This window comes from Oncorhynchus mykiss, chromosome 22 (assembly GCF_057628025.1).
Source record: "Oncorhynchus mykiss isolate SJ-2025 chromosome 22, ASM5762802v1, whole genome shotgun sequence".
Classification (NCBI taxonomy): domain Eukaryota; kingdom Metazoa; phylum Chordata; class Actinopteri; order Salmoniformes; family Salmonidae; genus Oncorhynchus; species Oncorhynchus mykiss.
Window position 1 is genome coordinate 55,152,447 of NC_143043.1, and position 12,013 is coordinate 55,164,459.

At 48.9% G+C, this 12,013-nt stretch overlaps 1 protein-coding gene across 1 annotated transcript in view; it reads left to right on the top strand.

Annotated features, from left to right (window-relative positions):
* The window catches only part of LOC110519289 (neuropilin-2), a 187,742-nt gene that overhangs the window by 127,848 nt on the left and 47,881 nt on the right, over nucleotides 1–12,013 (top strand). Inside the window, 8 exon segments of the mRNA XM_090215093.1 lie at nucleotides 2,230–2,374; nucleotides 9,001–9,176; nucleotides 9,299–9,397; nucleotides 9,399–9,473; nucleotides 9,590–9,697; nucleotides 9,699–9,735; nucleotides 10,663–10,765; nucleotides 10,808–10,894. Coding sequence (XP_090071219.1) covers nucleotides 2,230–2,374; nucleotides 9,001–9,176; nucleotides 9,299–9,397; nucleotides 9,399–9,473; nucleotides 9,590–9,697; nucleotides 9,699–9,735; nucleotides 10,663–10,765; nucleotides 10,808–10,894 — 830 coding nt within the window.

Below are 12,013 nucleotides of genomic sequence, written 5' to 3' on the forward strand. Positions count from 1 at the left end.
TGTGGTCTAAAGGACACTCTGGTCTCTATATAAACCCTCTGGTCTAAAGGACACTCTGGTCTCTATATAAACCCTGTGGTCTAAAGGACACTCTGGTCTCTATATAAACCCTATGGTCTAAAGGACACTCTGGTCTCTATATAAACCCTATGGTCTAAAGGACACTCTTAACAGGTTCCTAAAGGGTTCTTCTGCTGCCCCTATAGGAGAACACTTTGAAAAAACATTTTTTTAGCTCAAGGTAAAACTTTTTGTTAAACCTGTTGGTTCCAGGTAGAACCCTTTTGGTTCCAGGTAGAACCCTGTTGGTTCCAGGTAGAACCCTTTTGGTTCCAGGTAGAACCCTTTTGGTTCCAGGTAGAGCCCTGTTGGTTCCAGGTAGAACCCTGTTGGTTCCAGGTAGAGCCCTTTTGGTTCCAGGTAGAACCCTTTTGGTTCCAGGTAGAGCCCTGTTGGTTCCAGGTAGAACCCTTTTGGTTCCAGGTAGAGCCCTGTTGGTTCCAGGTAGAACCCTTTTGGTTCCAGGTAGAGCCCTGTTGGTTCCAGGTAGAACCCTTTTGGTTCCAGGTAGAGCCCTGTTGGTTCCAGGTAGAACCCTTTTGGTTCCAGGTAGAGCCCTGTTGGTTCCAGGTAGAACCCTTTTGGTTCCAGGTAGAGCCCTGTTGGTTCCAGGTAGAACCCTTTTGGTTCCAGGTAGAGCCCTGTTGGTTCCAGGTAGAGCCCTGTTGGTTCCAGGTAGAGCCCTGTTGGTTCCAGGTAGAACCCTTTTGGTTCCAAGTAGAACCCTTTTGGTTCTAGGTAGAGCCCTTTTGGTTCCAAGTAGAACCCTTTTGGTTCCAGGTAAAACTTTTGGTTCCAGGTAAAACTTTTGCGTTTCATGTAGAACCCTTTTGGTTCCAGGTAAAACTTTTGGTTCCAGGTAAAACTTTTGCGTTTCATGTAGAACCCTGTTGGTTCCAGGTAGAACCCTTTTGGTTCCAAGTAGAACCCTTTTGGTTCCAGGTAGAGCCCTGTTGGTTCCAGGTAGAACCCTTTTGGTTCCAAGTAGAACCCTTTTGGTTCCAGGTAAAACTTTTGGTTCCAGGTAAAACTTTTGCGTTTCATGTAGAACCCTTTTGGTTCCAGGTAGAACCTTCTTTGGAAAGGTTCCAATCTGTTTAGCATTAAACACAGAGACACACGGAGCAATGACACTAGTGTATGGAAGCCAAGCCAGCCACCCTGGTTATGGGTCTCTTGGTGCATCTAAACAAGAACTAGGGAGGGTTATTGTATTCTAGGGAGGGTTATTGTAGGGAGTGTCATTATAGGGAGGGTCATTATAGGGAGGGTCATTATAGGGAGGGTCATTCTAGGGAGGGTCATTGTAGGGAGGGTCATTCTAAGGAGGGTCATTCTAGGGAGGGTCATTCTAGGGAGGGTCATTCTAAGAAGGGTCATTCTAGGGAGGGTCATTCTAGGGAGGGTCATTCTAAGAAGGGTCATTCTAAGGAGGGTCATTCTAGGGAGGGTCATTCTAGGGAGGGTCATTTTAGGGAGGGTCATTCTAGTCTAGTTCTGTCTGGAAGAGGGACGAGTTGGAGATATGATATTCGAGCTTGTCATCAGGTCTCGGTCCAGCACCCAAAGATCTCAGGCCTGCTTCGCACTTTCACACTTCCTATCCGCTCGGCCTCTGTGGTTAGACGATTAAACTGTATTTCCAGGGATTTATACCACAGTGTGAGCTGGTGTATTTGTTAAGTGACTATAAAGCCCTGTGTGGGCTGTGTAGTGGAGCTGGTTTGTGGAGGAAGTTGTAGTACAATGGGTGTTTTCTCGTTCACTTTTCTCATTCATGTGAAAAAGGATTATAAAATACACACATCTGTTTCTAACCCGCTCTCTCTCTCTCTCTCTCTCTCTCTCTCTCTCTCTCTCTCTCTCTCTCTGTCTCTGTCTCTGTCTCTCTCTCTCTCTCTCTCTCTCTCTCTCTCTCTCTCTCTCTCTCCCTTTGTCTCTCTGTCTCTCTTTCTCTCTTTCTCTCTCTCTCACTCTCTTTCTCCCTCTCTCTCTCTCTCTCTCTCTCTCTCCCTTTGTCTCTCTCTGTCTCTCTCTCTCTCTATCTCTCTCTCCCTTTGTCTCTCTCTCTCCCTCTCTCTCTCTCTCTCTCTCTCTCTCTCTCACTCTCTCTCTCTCCCTTTGTCTCTCTGTCTCTCTTTCTCTCTCTGTCTCTCTCTTTCTCTCCAGATTTTCAATGCCAACACAGACTCTACTGAGGTGGTTCTGAACCGGGTCCCCCAGCCTGTTCTGGCCCGCTTCGTACGCATCAGACCCCAGGCCTGGAAGACAGGCATCGCCCTGCGCTTCGAACTCTACGGGTGCCAGATCACTGGTAAGAACAGCTATGTTGTCCCTGTCCTTGTCCCTGTCCTTGTCCCTGTCCTTGTCCCTGACCCTGTCCTTGTCCCTGACCCTGTCCCTGTCCCTGACCCTGTCCTTGTCCCTGACCCTGTCCCTGTCCTTGTCCCTTACCCTGACCCTGTCCCTGTCCCTGACCCTGTCCTTGACCCTGTCCTTGACCCTGTCCCTGTCCTTGACCCTGTCCCTGTCCCTGTCCTTGACCCTGTCCTTGACCCTTACCCTGACCCTGTCCCTGTCCCTGACCCTGTCCTTGACCCTGTCCTTGACCCTGTCCCTGTCCTTGACCCTGTCCCTGTCCCTGTCCTTGACCCTGTCCTTGACCCTGATCCTGACCCTGTCCCTGTCCCTGTCCTTGTCCCTTACCCTGACCCTGTCCCTGTCCCTGACCCTGACCCTGCCCTTGTCCCTGACCCTGTCCCTGTCCTTGTCCCTTACCCTGACCCTGTCCCTGTCCCTGACCCTGTCCTTGACCCTGTCCTTGACCCTGTCCCTGTCCTTGACCCTGTCCTTGACCCTGACCTTGTCCCTGTCCTTGACCCTGTCCTTGACCCTGACCCTGTCCCTGTCTCTGTCCGTGACCCTGTCCTTGACCCTGTCCCTGGCCCTGTCCCTGACCCTGACCCTGTCCCTGACCCTGTCATTGACCATGTCCCTGACCCTGACCCTGTTCTTGACCCTGTCCCTGTCCCTTTCCTTGTCCCTGTCCCTGTCCTTGTCCTTGTCCCTGTCCCTGTCCTTGTCCCTGTCCTTGACCCTGTCCCTGTCCCTGTCCTTGACCCTGTCCTTGACCCTGACCCTGACCCTGTCCCTGTCCCTGACCCTGTCCTTGACCCTGTCCTTGACCCTGTTCCTGTCCCTGTCCCTGACCCTCTCTTCACTCCACCACTCGCTAGCTGTAATTGGGTCTATTTATAGTTGCCACGGGAATTAGAGGTGATTTGTTTCGCCCCACATCACATGAAAGGAGAAGGGCTGTTTAGCTAAGATGCTATCCTCTCTCTCTCTCTCTCTCTCAATTCAATTCAATTCAATTCAAGGGGCTTTATTGGCATGGGAAACGTGTTAACATTGCCAAAGCAAGTGAGGTAGATAATATACAAAAGTGAAATAAACAATACAAATGAACAGTAAACATTACACATACAGAGGTTTCAAAACAGTAAAGACATTACAAATGTCATAATATATATATATATACACAGTGTTGTAACAATGTACAAATGGTTAAAGTACAAAAGGGAAAATAAATAAACATAAATATGGGTTGTATTTACAATGGTGTTACAATGTGTCTTTTCTTGTGGCAACAGGTCACAAATCTTGCTGCTGTGATGAAACACTGTGGAATTTCACCCAGTAGATATGGGAGTTTATCAAAATTGGATTTGTTTTCAAATTCATTGTGGATCTGTGAAATTTGTGTCTCTAATATGGTCATACATTTGGCAGGAGGTTAGGAAGTGCAGCTCAGTTTCCACCTCATTTTGTGGGCAGTGTGCACATAGCCTGTCTTCTCTTGAGAGCCATGTCTGCCTACGGCGTCCTTTCTCAATAGCAAGGCTATGCTCACTGAGTCTTAATTTTGGGTCAGTCACAGTGGTCAGGTATTCTTCCACTGTGTACTCTCTGTTTAGGGCCAAATAGCATTCTAGTTTGGTCTGTTTTTTTTGTTAATTCTTTCCAATGTGTCAAGTAATTATCTTTTTGTTTTCTCATGATTTGGTTGGGTCTAATTGTGCTGCTGTCCTGGGGCTCTGTGAGGTGTGTTTGTGTTTGTGAACAGAGCCCCAGGACCAGCTTGCTTAGGGGACTCTTCTCCAGGTTCATCTCTCTGTAGGTGATGGCTTTGTTATGGAAGGTTTGGGAATCGCTTCCTTTTAGGTGGTTGTAGAATTGAACAGCCCTTCTCTGGATTTTGATAGTTAGCGGGTATCGGCCTAATTCTGCTCTGCATGCATTATTTGGTGTTCTACGTTGTACACGGAGGATATTTTTGTCATTTGTTGTTTGTCCCATTTTGTGAAATCTTGGTTGGTGAGCGTACCCTAGACCTCACAACCATAAAAGGCAATTTTATGTTCCTTTTGATGGCATAGAATGCCCTTCTTGCCTTGTCTCTCAGATCGTTCACAGCTTTGAGGAAGTTACCTGTGGTGCTGATGTTTAGGCCGAGGTATGTATAGTTTTTTGTGTGCTCTAGGGCAACAGTGTCTAGATGGAATTTGTATTTGTGTTCCTGGTGACTGGACCTTTTTTGGAACACCATTATTTTTGGTCTTACTGAGATTTACTGTCAGGGCCCAGGTCTGACAGAATCTGTGCAGAAGATCTAGGTGCTGCTGTAGGTCCTCCTTGGTTGGTGACAGAAGCACCAGATCATCAGCAAACAGTAGACATTTGACTTCAGATTCTAGATTCTCTCTCTCTCTCTCTCTCTCTTTCTCTCTTTCTCTCTTTCTCTCTTTCTCTCTTTCTCTCTCTCTCTCTGTCTCTCACTCTCTCTACCTAAGTATGGTTCTCAATCAGAGACAACGATAGACAGCTGCCTCTGATTGAGATCCACACCCGGCCAAACAACAAAGAAATACAAAACATAGAAAATGAACATAGAATGCCCACCCTAGTCACACCCGGGCCTAACCAAAATAGAGAATAAAAGCCTCTCTATGGCCAGGACATGACATCTAGTGCCCTCACCAATTCGTTAATATATATGTTGAAGAGGGTGGGGCTTAAGCTGCATCCCTGTCTCACCACACGGCCTTGTGGGAAGAAATGTGTGTTTTTTGCCAATTTTAACAGCACACTTGTTGTTTGTGTTCATGGATTTTATAATGTCGTATGTTTTACCCCCAACACCACTTTCCATCAGTTTGTATAGCAGACCCTCATGCCAAATTGAGTCGAAGGCTTTTTTGAAATCAACAAAGCATGAGAAGACTTTGCCTTTGTGTGGTTGGAGGTCAATTATGGTGTGCAGGGTGAAACCATGGTCTGCCGTACAATAATTTGGTAAAAAGCCAATTTGACATTTGCTCAGCATATTGTTTTCACTGAGGAAATGTACAAGTCAGCTATTAATAATAATGCAGAGGATTTTCCCAAAGTTGCAGTTGACGCATATCCCACGGTAGTTATTGGGGTCAAATTTGTCTCCACTTTTGTGGATTGGGGTGATCAGTCCTCGGTTCCAAATATTGGGGAAGATGTCAGAGCTGAGGATGATGTTAAAGAGTTTTAGTATAGCCAATTGGAATATGTTGTCTGTATATTTGATCATTTCATTGAGGATACCATCAACATCACAGGCTTTTTTGGGTCGGAGGGTTTTTATTTTGTCGTGTGATACATTCAAGGTAATTGGAGAATCCAATGGGTTCTGGAATCCAGTGGGTTCTGGAATCCAGTGGGTTCTGGAATCCAGTGGGTTCTGGAATCCAATGGGTTCTGGAATCCAGTGGGTTCTGGTAGTCTTTAATAGTTGATTCTAAGATCATTTGTATTTGATCATGTATATGTTTTTGCTGTTTGTTCTTTGTTATAGAGCCAAACAGATTGGAGTAGTGGTTTACCCATACATCTCCATTTTGGATAGATAACTCTTTGTGTTGTTGTTTGTTTAGTGTTTTCCAATTTTCCCAGTCGTGGTTAGAGTCTATGGATTTTCCAAATACATTGAGCTGATTTCTGACATGCTGTTCCTTCTTTTTCCATTGTGTATTTTGGTATTGTTTTAGTGATTCACCATAGTGAAGGCGTAGACTCAGGTTAAGGCGTATACTCAGAGCCATCTCTCTCTCTCTCTCTCTCTCTGTTGTCTCTCTCTCTATCTCTCAGCTCTCTCTCTCTGAGTTCTCTCTCTCTGTTGTCTCTCTCTCTGAGTTGTCTCTCTCTCAGCTCTCCCTCTCTCAGTTCTCTCTCTCTGAGTTGTCTCTCTCTCTCTCTGAGTGGTCTCTATCTCAGCTCTCTCTCTCTGAGTTGTCTCTCTCTCTCTGAGTTGTCTCTCTCTCTCTGAGTTGTCTCTCTCTCTCTGAGTTGCCTCTCTCTCTCTGAGTTCTCTCTCTCTCTCTCTGAGTAGTCTCTATCTCTCAGCTCTCTCTCTCTGAGTTGTCTCTCTCTCTCTGAGTTGTCTCTCTCTCTCTGAGTTGTCTCTCTCTCTCTGAGTTGCCTCTCTCTCTCTGAGTTCTCTCTCTCTCTCTCTGAGTAGTCTCTATCTCTCAGCTCTCTCTCTCTGAGTTGTCTCTCTCTCTCTGAGTTGTCTCTCTCTCTCTCTGAGTTGTCTCTCTCTCTGAGTTGTCTCTCTCTCTCTGAGTTGTCTCTCTCTCTCTGAGTTGTCTCTCTCTCTCTGAGTGGTCTCTATCTCTCAGCTCTCTCCTCCATTCATTTCATCCCTGTGTCAGAGACCTACACTACAATCTTTCCTTTATTGATAGCACGTTGTGTGATGGAGGGAAACATTTTTATTCCCTGAGAACTAGTAAAGGATTGTTTGTGGGAGGTGCTTTAGGTGCCCACTGCTTTAAGTAACAGCCCTGTGGACCCTGGTCAAATGTATTGTGCTGTATTAGAGAAAAGGAATCCATGTGGGACTCAGTCAAAAGGCTTTTGTTTGTTGATTCATTATTTACTGTTGAAGCCGACTGCTGTGACATAACGACATGAATCATTTATCTCACTAGCCTTGAAATGTCAACGTCAGTCTTCGTCAATGCTCATCACCCAACTCTGTTTTCTTCTTCTCACCTCACCTCCCCTTCCCCTAACCTCCCCTTCCCCTAACCTCCCCTTCCCCTAACCTCCCCTCCCCTTCTCCCTAACCTCCCCTTCCCTAACCTCCCCTTCCCCTAACCTCCCCTTCCCCCTAACCTCCCCTTCCCCCTAACCTCCCATCTCCCCTTCCCCCTAACCTCCCCTTCCCCTAACCTCCCCTTCCCCTAACCTCCCCTCCCCTTCCCCCTAACCTCCCCTTCCCCCTAACCTCCCCTTCCCCCTAACCTCCCATCTCCCCTTCCCCCTAACCTCCCCTTCCCCTAACCTCCCCTTCCCCCTAACCTCCCCTTCCCCCTAACCTCCCCTTCCCCCTAACCTCCCCTTCCCCCTAACCTCCCATCTCCCCTTCCCCCTAACCTCCCCTTCCCCTAACCTCCCCTTCCCCCTAACCTCCCCTTCCCCCTAACCTCCCCTTCCCCTAAACCTCCCCTTCCCCTAACCTCCCCTTCCCCTAACCTCCCCTTCCCCCTAACCTCCCCTTCCCCTAACCTCCCCTTCCCCTAAACCTCCCCTTCCCCCTAACCTCCCCTTCCCCCTAACCTCCCCTTCCCCCTAATCTCCCCTTCCCCTAACCTCCCCTTCCCCTAACCTCCCTTCCCCCTAACCTCCCCTTCCCCCTAACGTCCCCTTCCCCTAACCTCCCCTTCCCCTAACCTCCCCTTCCCCTAACCTCCCCTTCCCCCTAACCTCCCCTTCCCCTAACCTCCCCTTCCCCTAACCTCCCCTTCCCCCTAACCTACCCTTCCCCCTAATCTCCCCTTCCCCCTAACCTCCCCTTCCCCCTAACCTCCCCTTCCTCTAACCTCCCCTTCCCCCTAACCTCCCCTTCCCCTAACCTCCCCTTCCTCTAACCTCCCCTTCCCCCTAACCTCCCCTTCCCCTAACCTCCCCTTCCCCTAACCTCCCCTTCCCCTAACCTCCCCTTCCCCCTAACCTCCCCTTCCCCCTAACCTCCCCTTCCCCCTAATCTCCCCTTCCCCCTAATCTCCCCTTCCCCCTAACCTCCCCTTCCCCCTAACCTCCCCTTCCCCCTAATCTCCCCTTCCCCCTAATCTCCCCTTCCCCTTCCCTCCCCTTCCCCTAACCTCCCCTTCCCCCTAACCTCCCCTTCCCCCTAATCTCCCCTTCCCCCTAATCTCTCCTTCCCCCTAATCTTCCCCTCCCCTAACCTCCCCTTTCCCCTAATCTCCCCATCCCCTAACCTCCCCTTTCCCCTAACCTCACCTTCCCCCTAATCTCCCCTTCCCTAACCTCCCCTTCCCCCTAACCTCCCCTTCCCCCTAACTTCCCCTTCCCCCTAACCTCCCCTTCCCCCTCCCCTTCCCTTCCCTAACCTCCCCTTCCCCCTAACCTCCCCTTCCCCCTCCCCTCCCCTTCTCTTCCCTAACCTCCCCTTCCCTTCCCTAACCTCCCCTTCCCCCTAACCTCCCCTTCCCCATAATCTCCCCTTCCCCCTAACTTCCCCTTCCCCCTAACCTCCCCTTCCCCCTCCCCTCCCCTCCCCTTCCCTAACCTCCCTTCCCCTAACCTCCCTTTCCCCCTAACCTCCCCTTCCCTTCCCTAACCTCCCCTTCCCCCTCCCCTCCCCTTCCCCCTCCCCTCCCCTTCCCCCTAACCTCCCCTTCCCCCTAACTTCCCCTTCCCCCTAACCTCCCCTTCCCCCTAACCTCCCCTTCCCCCTCCCCTCCCCTTCCCTTCCCTAACCTCCCCTTCCCTTCCCTAACCTCCCCTTCACTAATCTCCCCTTCCCCCTAATCTCCCCTCACCGGCCGTAGATGTATTTTAAATGTTTTCAATGAAAAGTACTGAATTCTCCCTTCTCTCCAGACGCTCCATGTTCTGAGATGCAGGGGATGCTGTCCGGCCTGCTGCCCGACTCCCAGATCACAGCGTCATCCCTGAGGGATATCCACGGCTCCATGGGGACGGCCAGGCTGGTAGCCAGCAGGTCAGGATGGTTCCCCAGCCCAACACAGCCTCTGGCCGGGGAGGAGTGGCTCCAGGTAGACCAGATCAAGATCCAGAAACACTGTCTCTCATAGCTTTAGTCTTCTCACTGTTCTCAAGTGTGTTGTGAATTTTTTAAAAGTTGGATCTGATCAGTTTTTTTTTTATTTTTATCCAGGTGGACTTGGGGGTCCCTAAGACAGTACGAGGCGTCATCACTCAGGGGGCGAGGAGCGTGGAGGGGAGTACGTCAGCTGAGAACAGGGCCTTCGTCAGGGAAGTACCGCGTGTCTCACAGCCTGACGGGCAAGGACTGGACTTTTATACTGGACAGAAAGACCAGCCATCCTAAGGTATGGGGAACACACACACGCACGCACGCACGCGCACACACACACACACACACACACACACACACACCGCTCCTCTGTTCCGTCTATAAACCTTCTCGTCACTGTCTCCGTTACAGATCTTCGAGGGCAACACGCACTACGACACTCCAGAGATCCGTCGGTTTGAGGAGATCCCGGCTCAGTTCATCAGGATCTACCCAGAGAGGTGGTCTCCTGTCGGGATAGGGGATGAGGCTGGAGGTGCTGGGATGTGAACTGCCAGGTAAGAGGACATTACCTCCGTCTACCAATCAGTGCAGACAAACGATCTGACGTCGCTTTAGATTAAAGGAGACTGCTAAAAGACATTATATTACACACACACACACACACACACACACACACACACACACACACACACACACACACACACATACACACATACGTCACTAACCATGCCTGGTTTTATGTCTGAAGAGAGTATTTTCCTGACTGACAGGACAACAAGGCTCGTCTCAGATCATAAAGGAGATTCTGGAGCTTTTCAAAAAAGGTCTGTGATTACTTAACTAAGACCCTGGATTAAGGCTGTCTGGCATGGTGTTACTATGGTATATCGCCCTGTCGGCCATCTGGCTGTCTGTGTTTCAACCCCATCGGTAGGTTCAGTCTATCTCTCTGCCATTGTCTCTTACTTTTGAGCTTTAAGAGATCAACCAAGGCCCACACATATATTTTCTACACATCTCTATGTGACAGAGCGAGAGAGAGAGTCAATCACAATTATTAAAGGAAGGTATCAGATGAGAGTTGAATTTGCCCTCCGTTGTGTAAAAGACCATTACCTCCATGGTAACGGTAACGATCAATTAGTTGATATGGCAACTATTGAATTTGACACAAAAAGGGGAATTACTGTCAGAAACCAAATTAATCAATTATAGATTATTTTCCGCTTCTGTAAAGAACCTGAACACCTCTGATAAAGGCCCACATCACATCTTGAGAGAGATACCAAGGACATGTCCAAGGCCCTCACATCATACATCTCTGAGAGAATATACCAGTACAGTACCTAAGGGAGAGGAGAGAGGAGGAGGAGGAGGAAGGAGAGGAAGAGGAGAGGAGAGGAGAGGATTGTAGTAAGCTCTACAGGGAGATGGTAATAACGGTCCCTGAGCCAGAAGCAGGTCTTCTCTGTCCCTGTCAGTACCTGTCCTGTGCCACCTGGCAGCCATGCAGGTAAAAGAAGAGCACAAGGGCATGACATCTGGGTCCCTGTGGACACAAACCTTCAACCAGGAAAGTGGCTGGTGACTGGCAGTGACAGCTGTCCACATCACTCTGTGCTACAGTGCCAGCGGGGTCTGGGATGGCCAGGACAAGGAGGGGATGCAGCCTGGCTGTGGGGCTGGCCACGTCAAGCTGGTTGCATCTGATGTGTCAGGTAAAGCGGTGATGAGAGGAGAGAGAGGGCATGGAATTCTTGTCCTGGGCTTTGATGTAGAGTTAGGTGGCCTTGTGCTAGAGAGGAGAGAGACTGCTGGTGGTGGGGGAGAGAAGGAGAGAGGAGAGAGGAGAGAGAGAGAGAGGAGAGAGGAGAGGGGCAGATTGGAAGAGGAGAGAGGAGAGAGGAGAGAGAGGAGAGAGGGAGAAAGAGGAAACAGCTGTATAAAACTCAGTGTCCACTCAGAAGACAGATGTATAAACTCAGTGTCCATACCAGAATACAGATGTATAAACTCAGTGTCCAGTCAAGAAGACAGTAGTATAAACTCAGTGTCCAGTTAATAGGAGCACACAAAACTCAGTGTCCAGTCAGAATAGTAGTATAAACCTAAATAAATTTTAACTCCAGATAAAATAATAGTAGTATAAACTCAGTGTCCAGTCAACAGTAAGAATAACTCAATGTCCAGTAACCAAGACAGCAGTATAAACTCAGTGTCCACTTAGAATACAGTAGTATAAACTCATGTTTAGTTAGAACAGTAGTATAAACTCAGGGTCCAGTTAGAAAATAGCTGTATAAACTAATAGGTTTATCTAATAAGACAGTAGTATAAACTCTAGTGTCCAGTCAGAGAGAACAGCAAGTAATAAACTCAGTGTCCAGTTAATACAGCTGTATAAACTCAGTGTCCACTCAGAAGAGCATAAACTCAGTGTCCAGTCAGAATACAGTAGTATAAACTCAGTGTCCAAGTCAGAAGACAGCTGTATACTCTAGTGTCCACTCGAGACAGTAGTATAAACTCAGTGTCCAGTCAGAGACAGCCGCATAACTTAGTGTCCAGTCAGATAGATATGTATCAACTGTCCATTCAGACAGTAGTCAGGGAAGCAGGATGGGTCATGTTGTTGTTCTGCATTTCTTGTCTCGTGTCTTGTCGTGGACCGAGACACGATCAAAATATCACAAGAGTGCATCAGCTACAGCTCACTGAGCAGACCTGTACACGCTCGCACACACACACGCACACACGCACGCACGCACGCACACACGCACACACGCACACACACACGCTCGCACACACACGTACGTACGTACGTATATATGT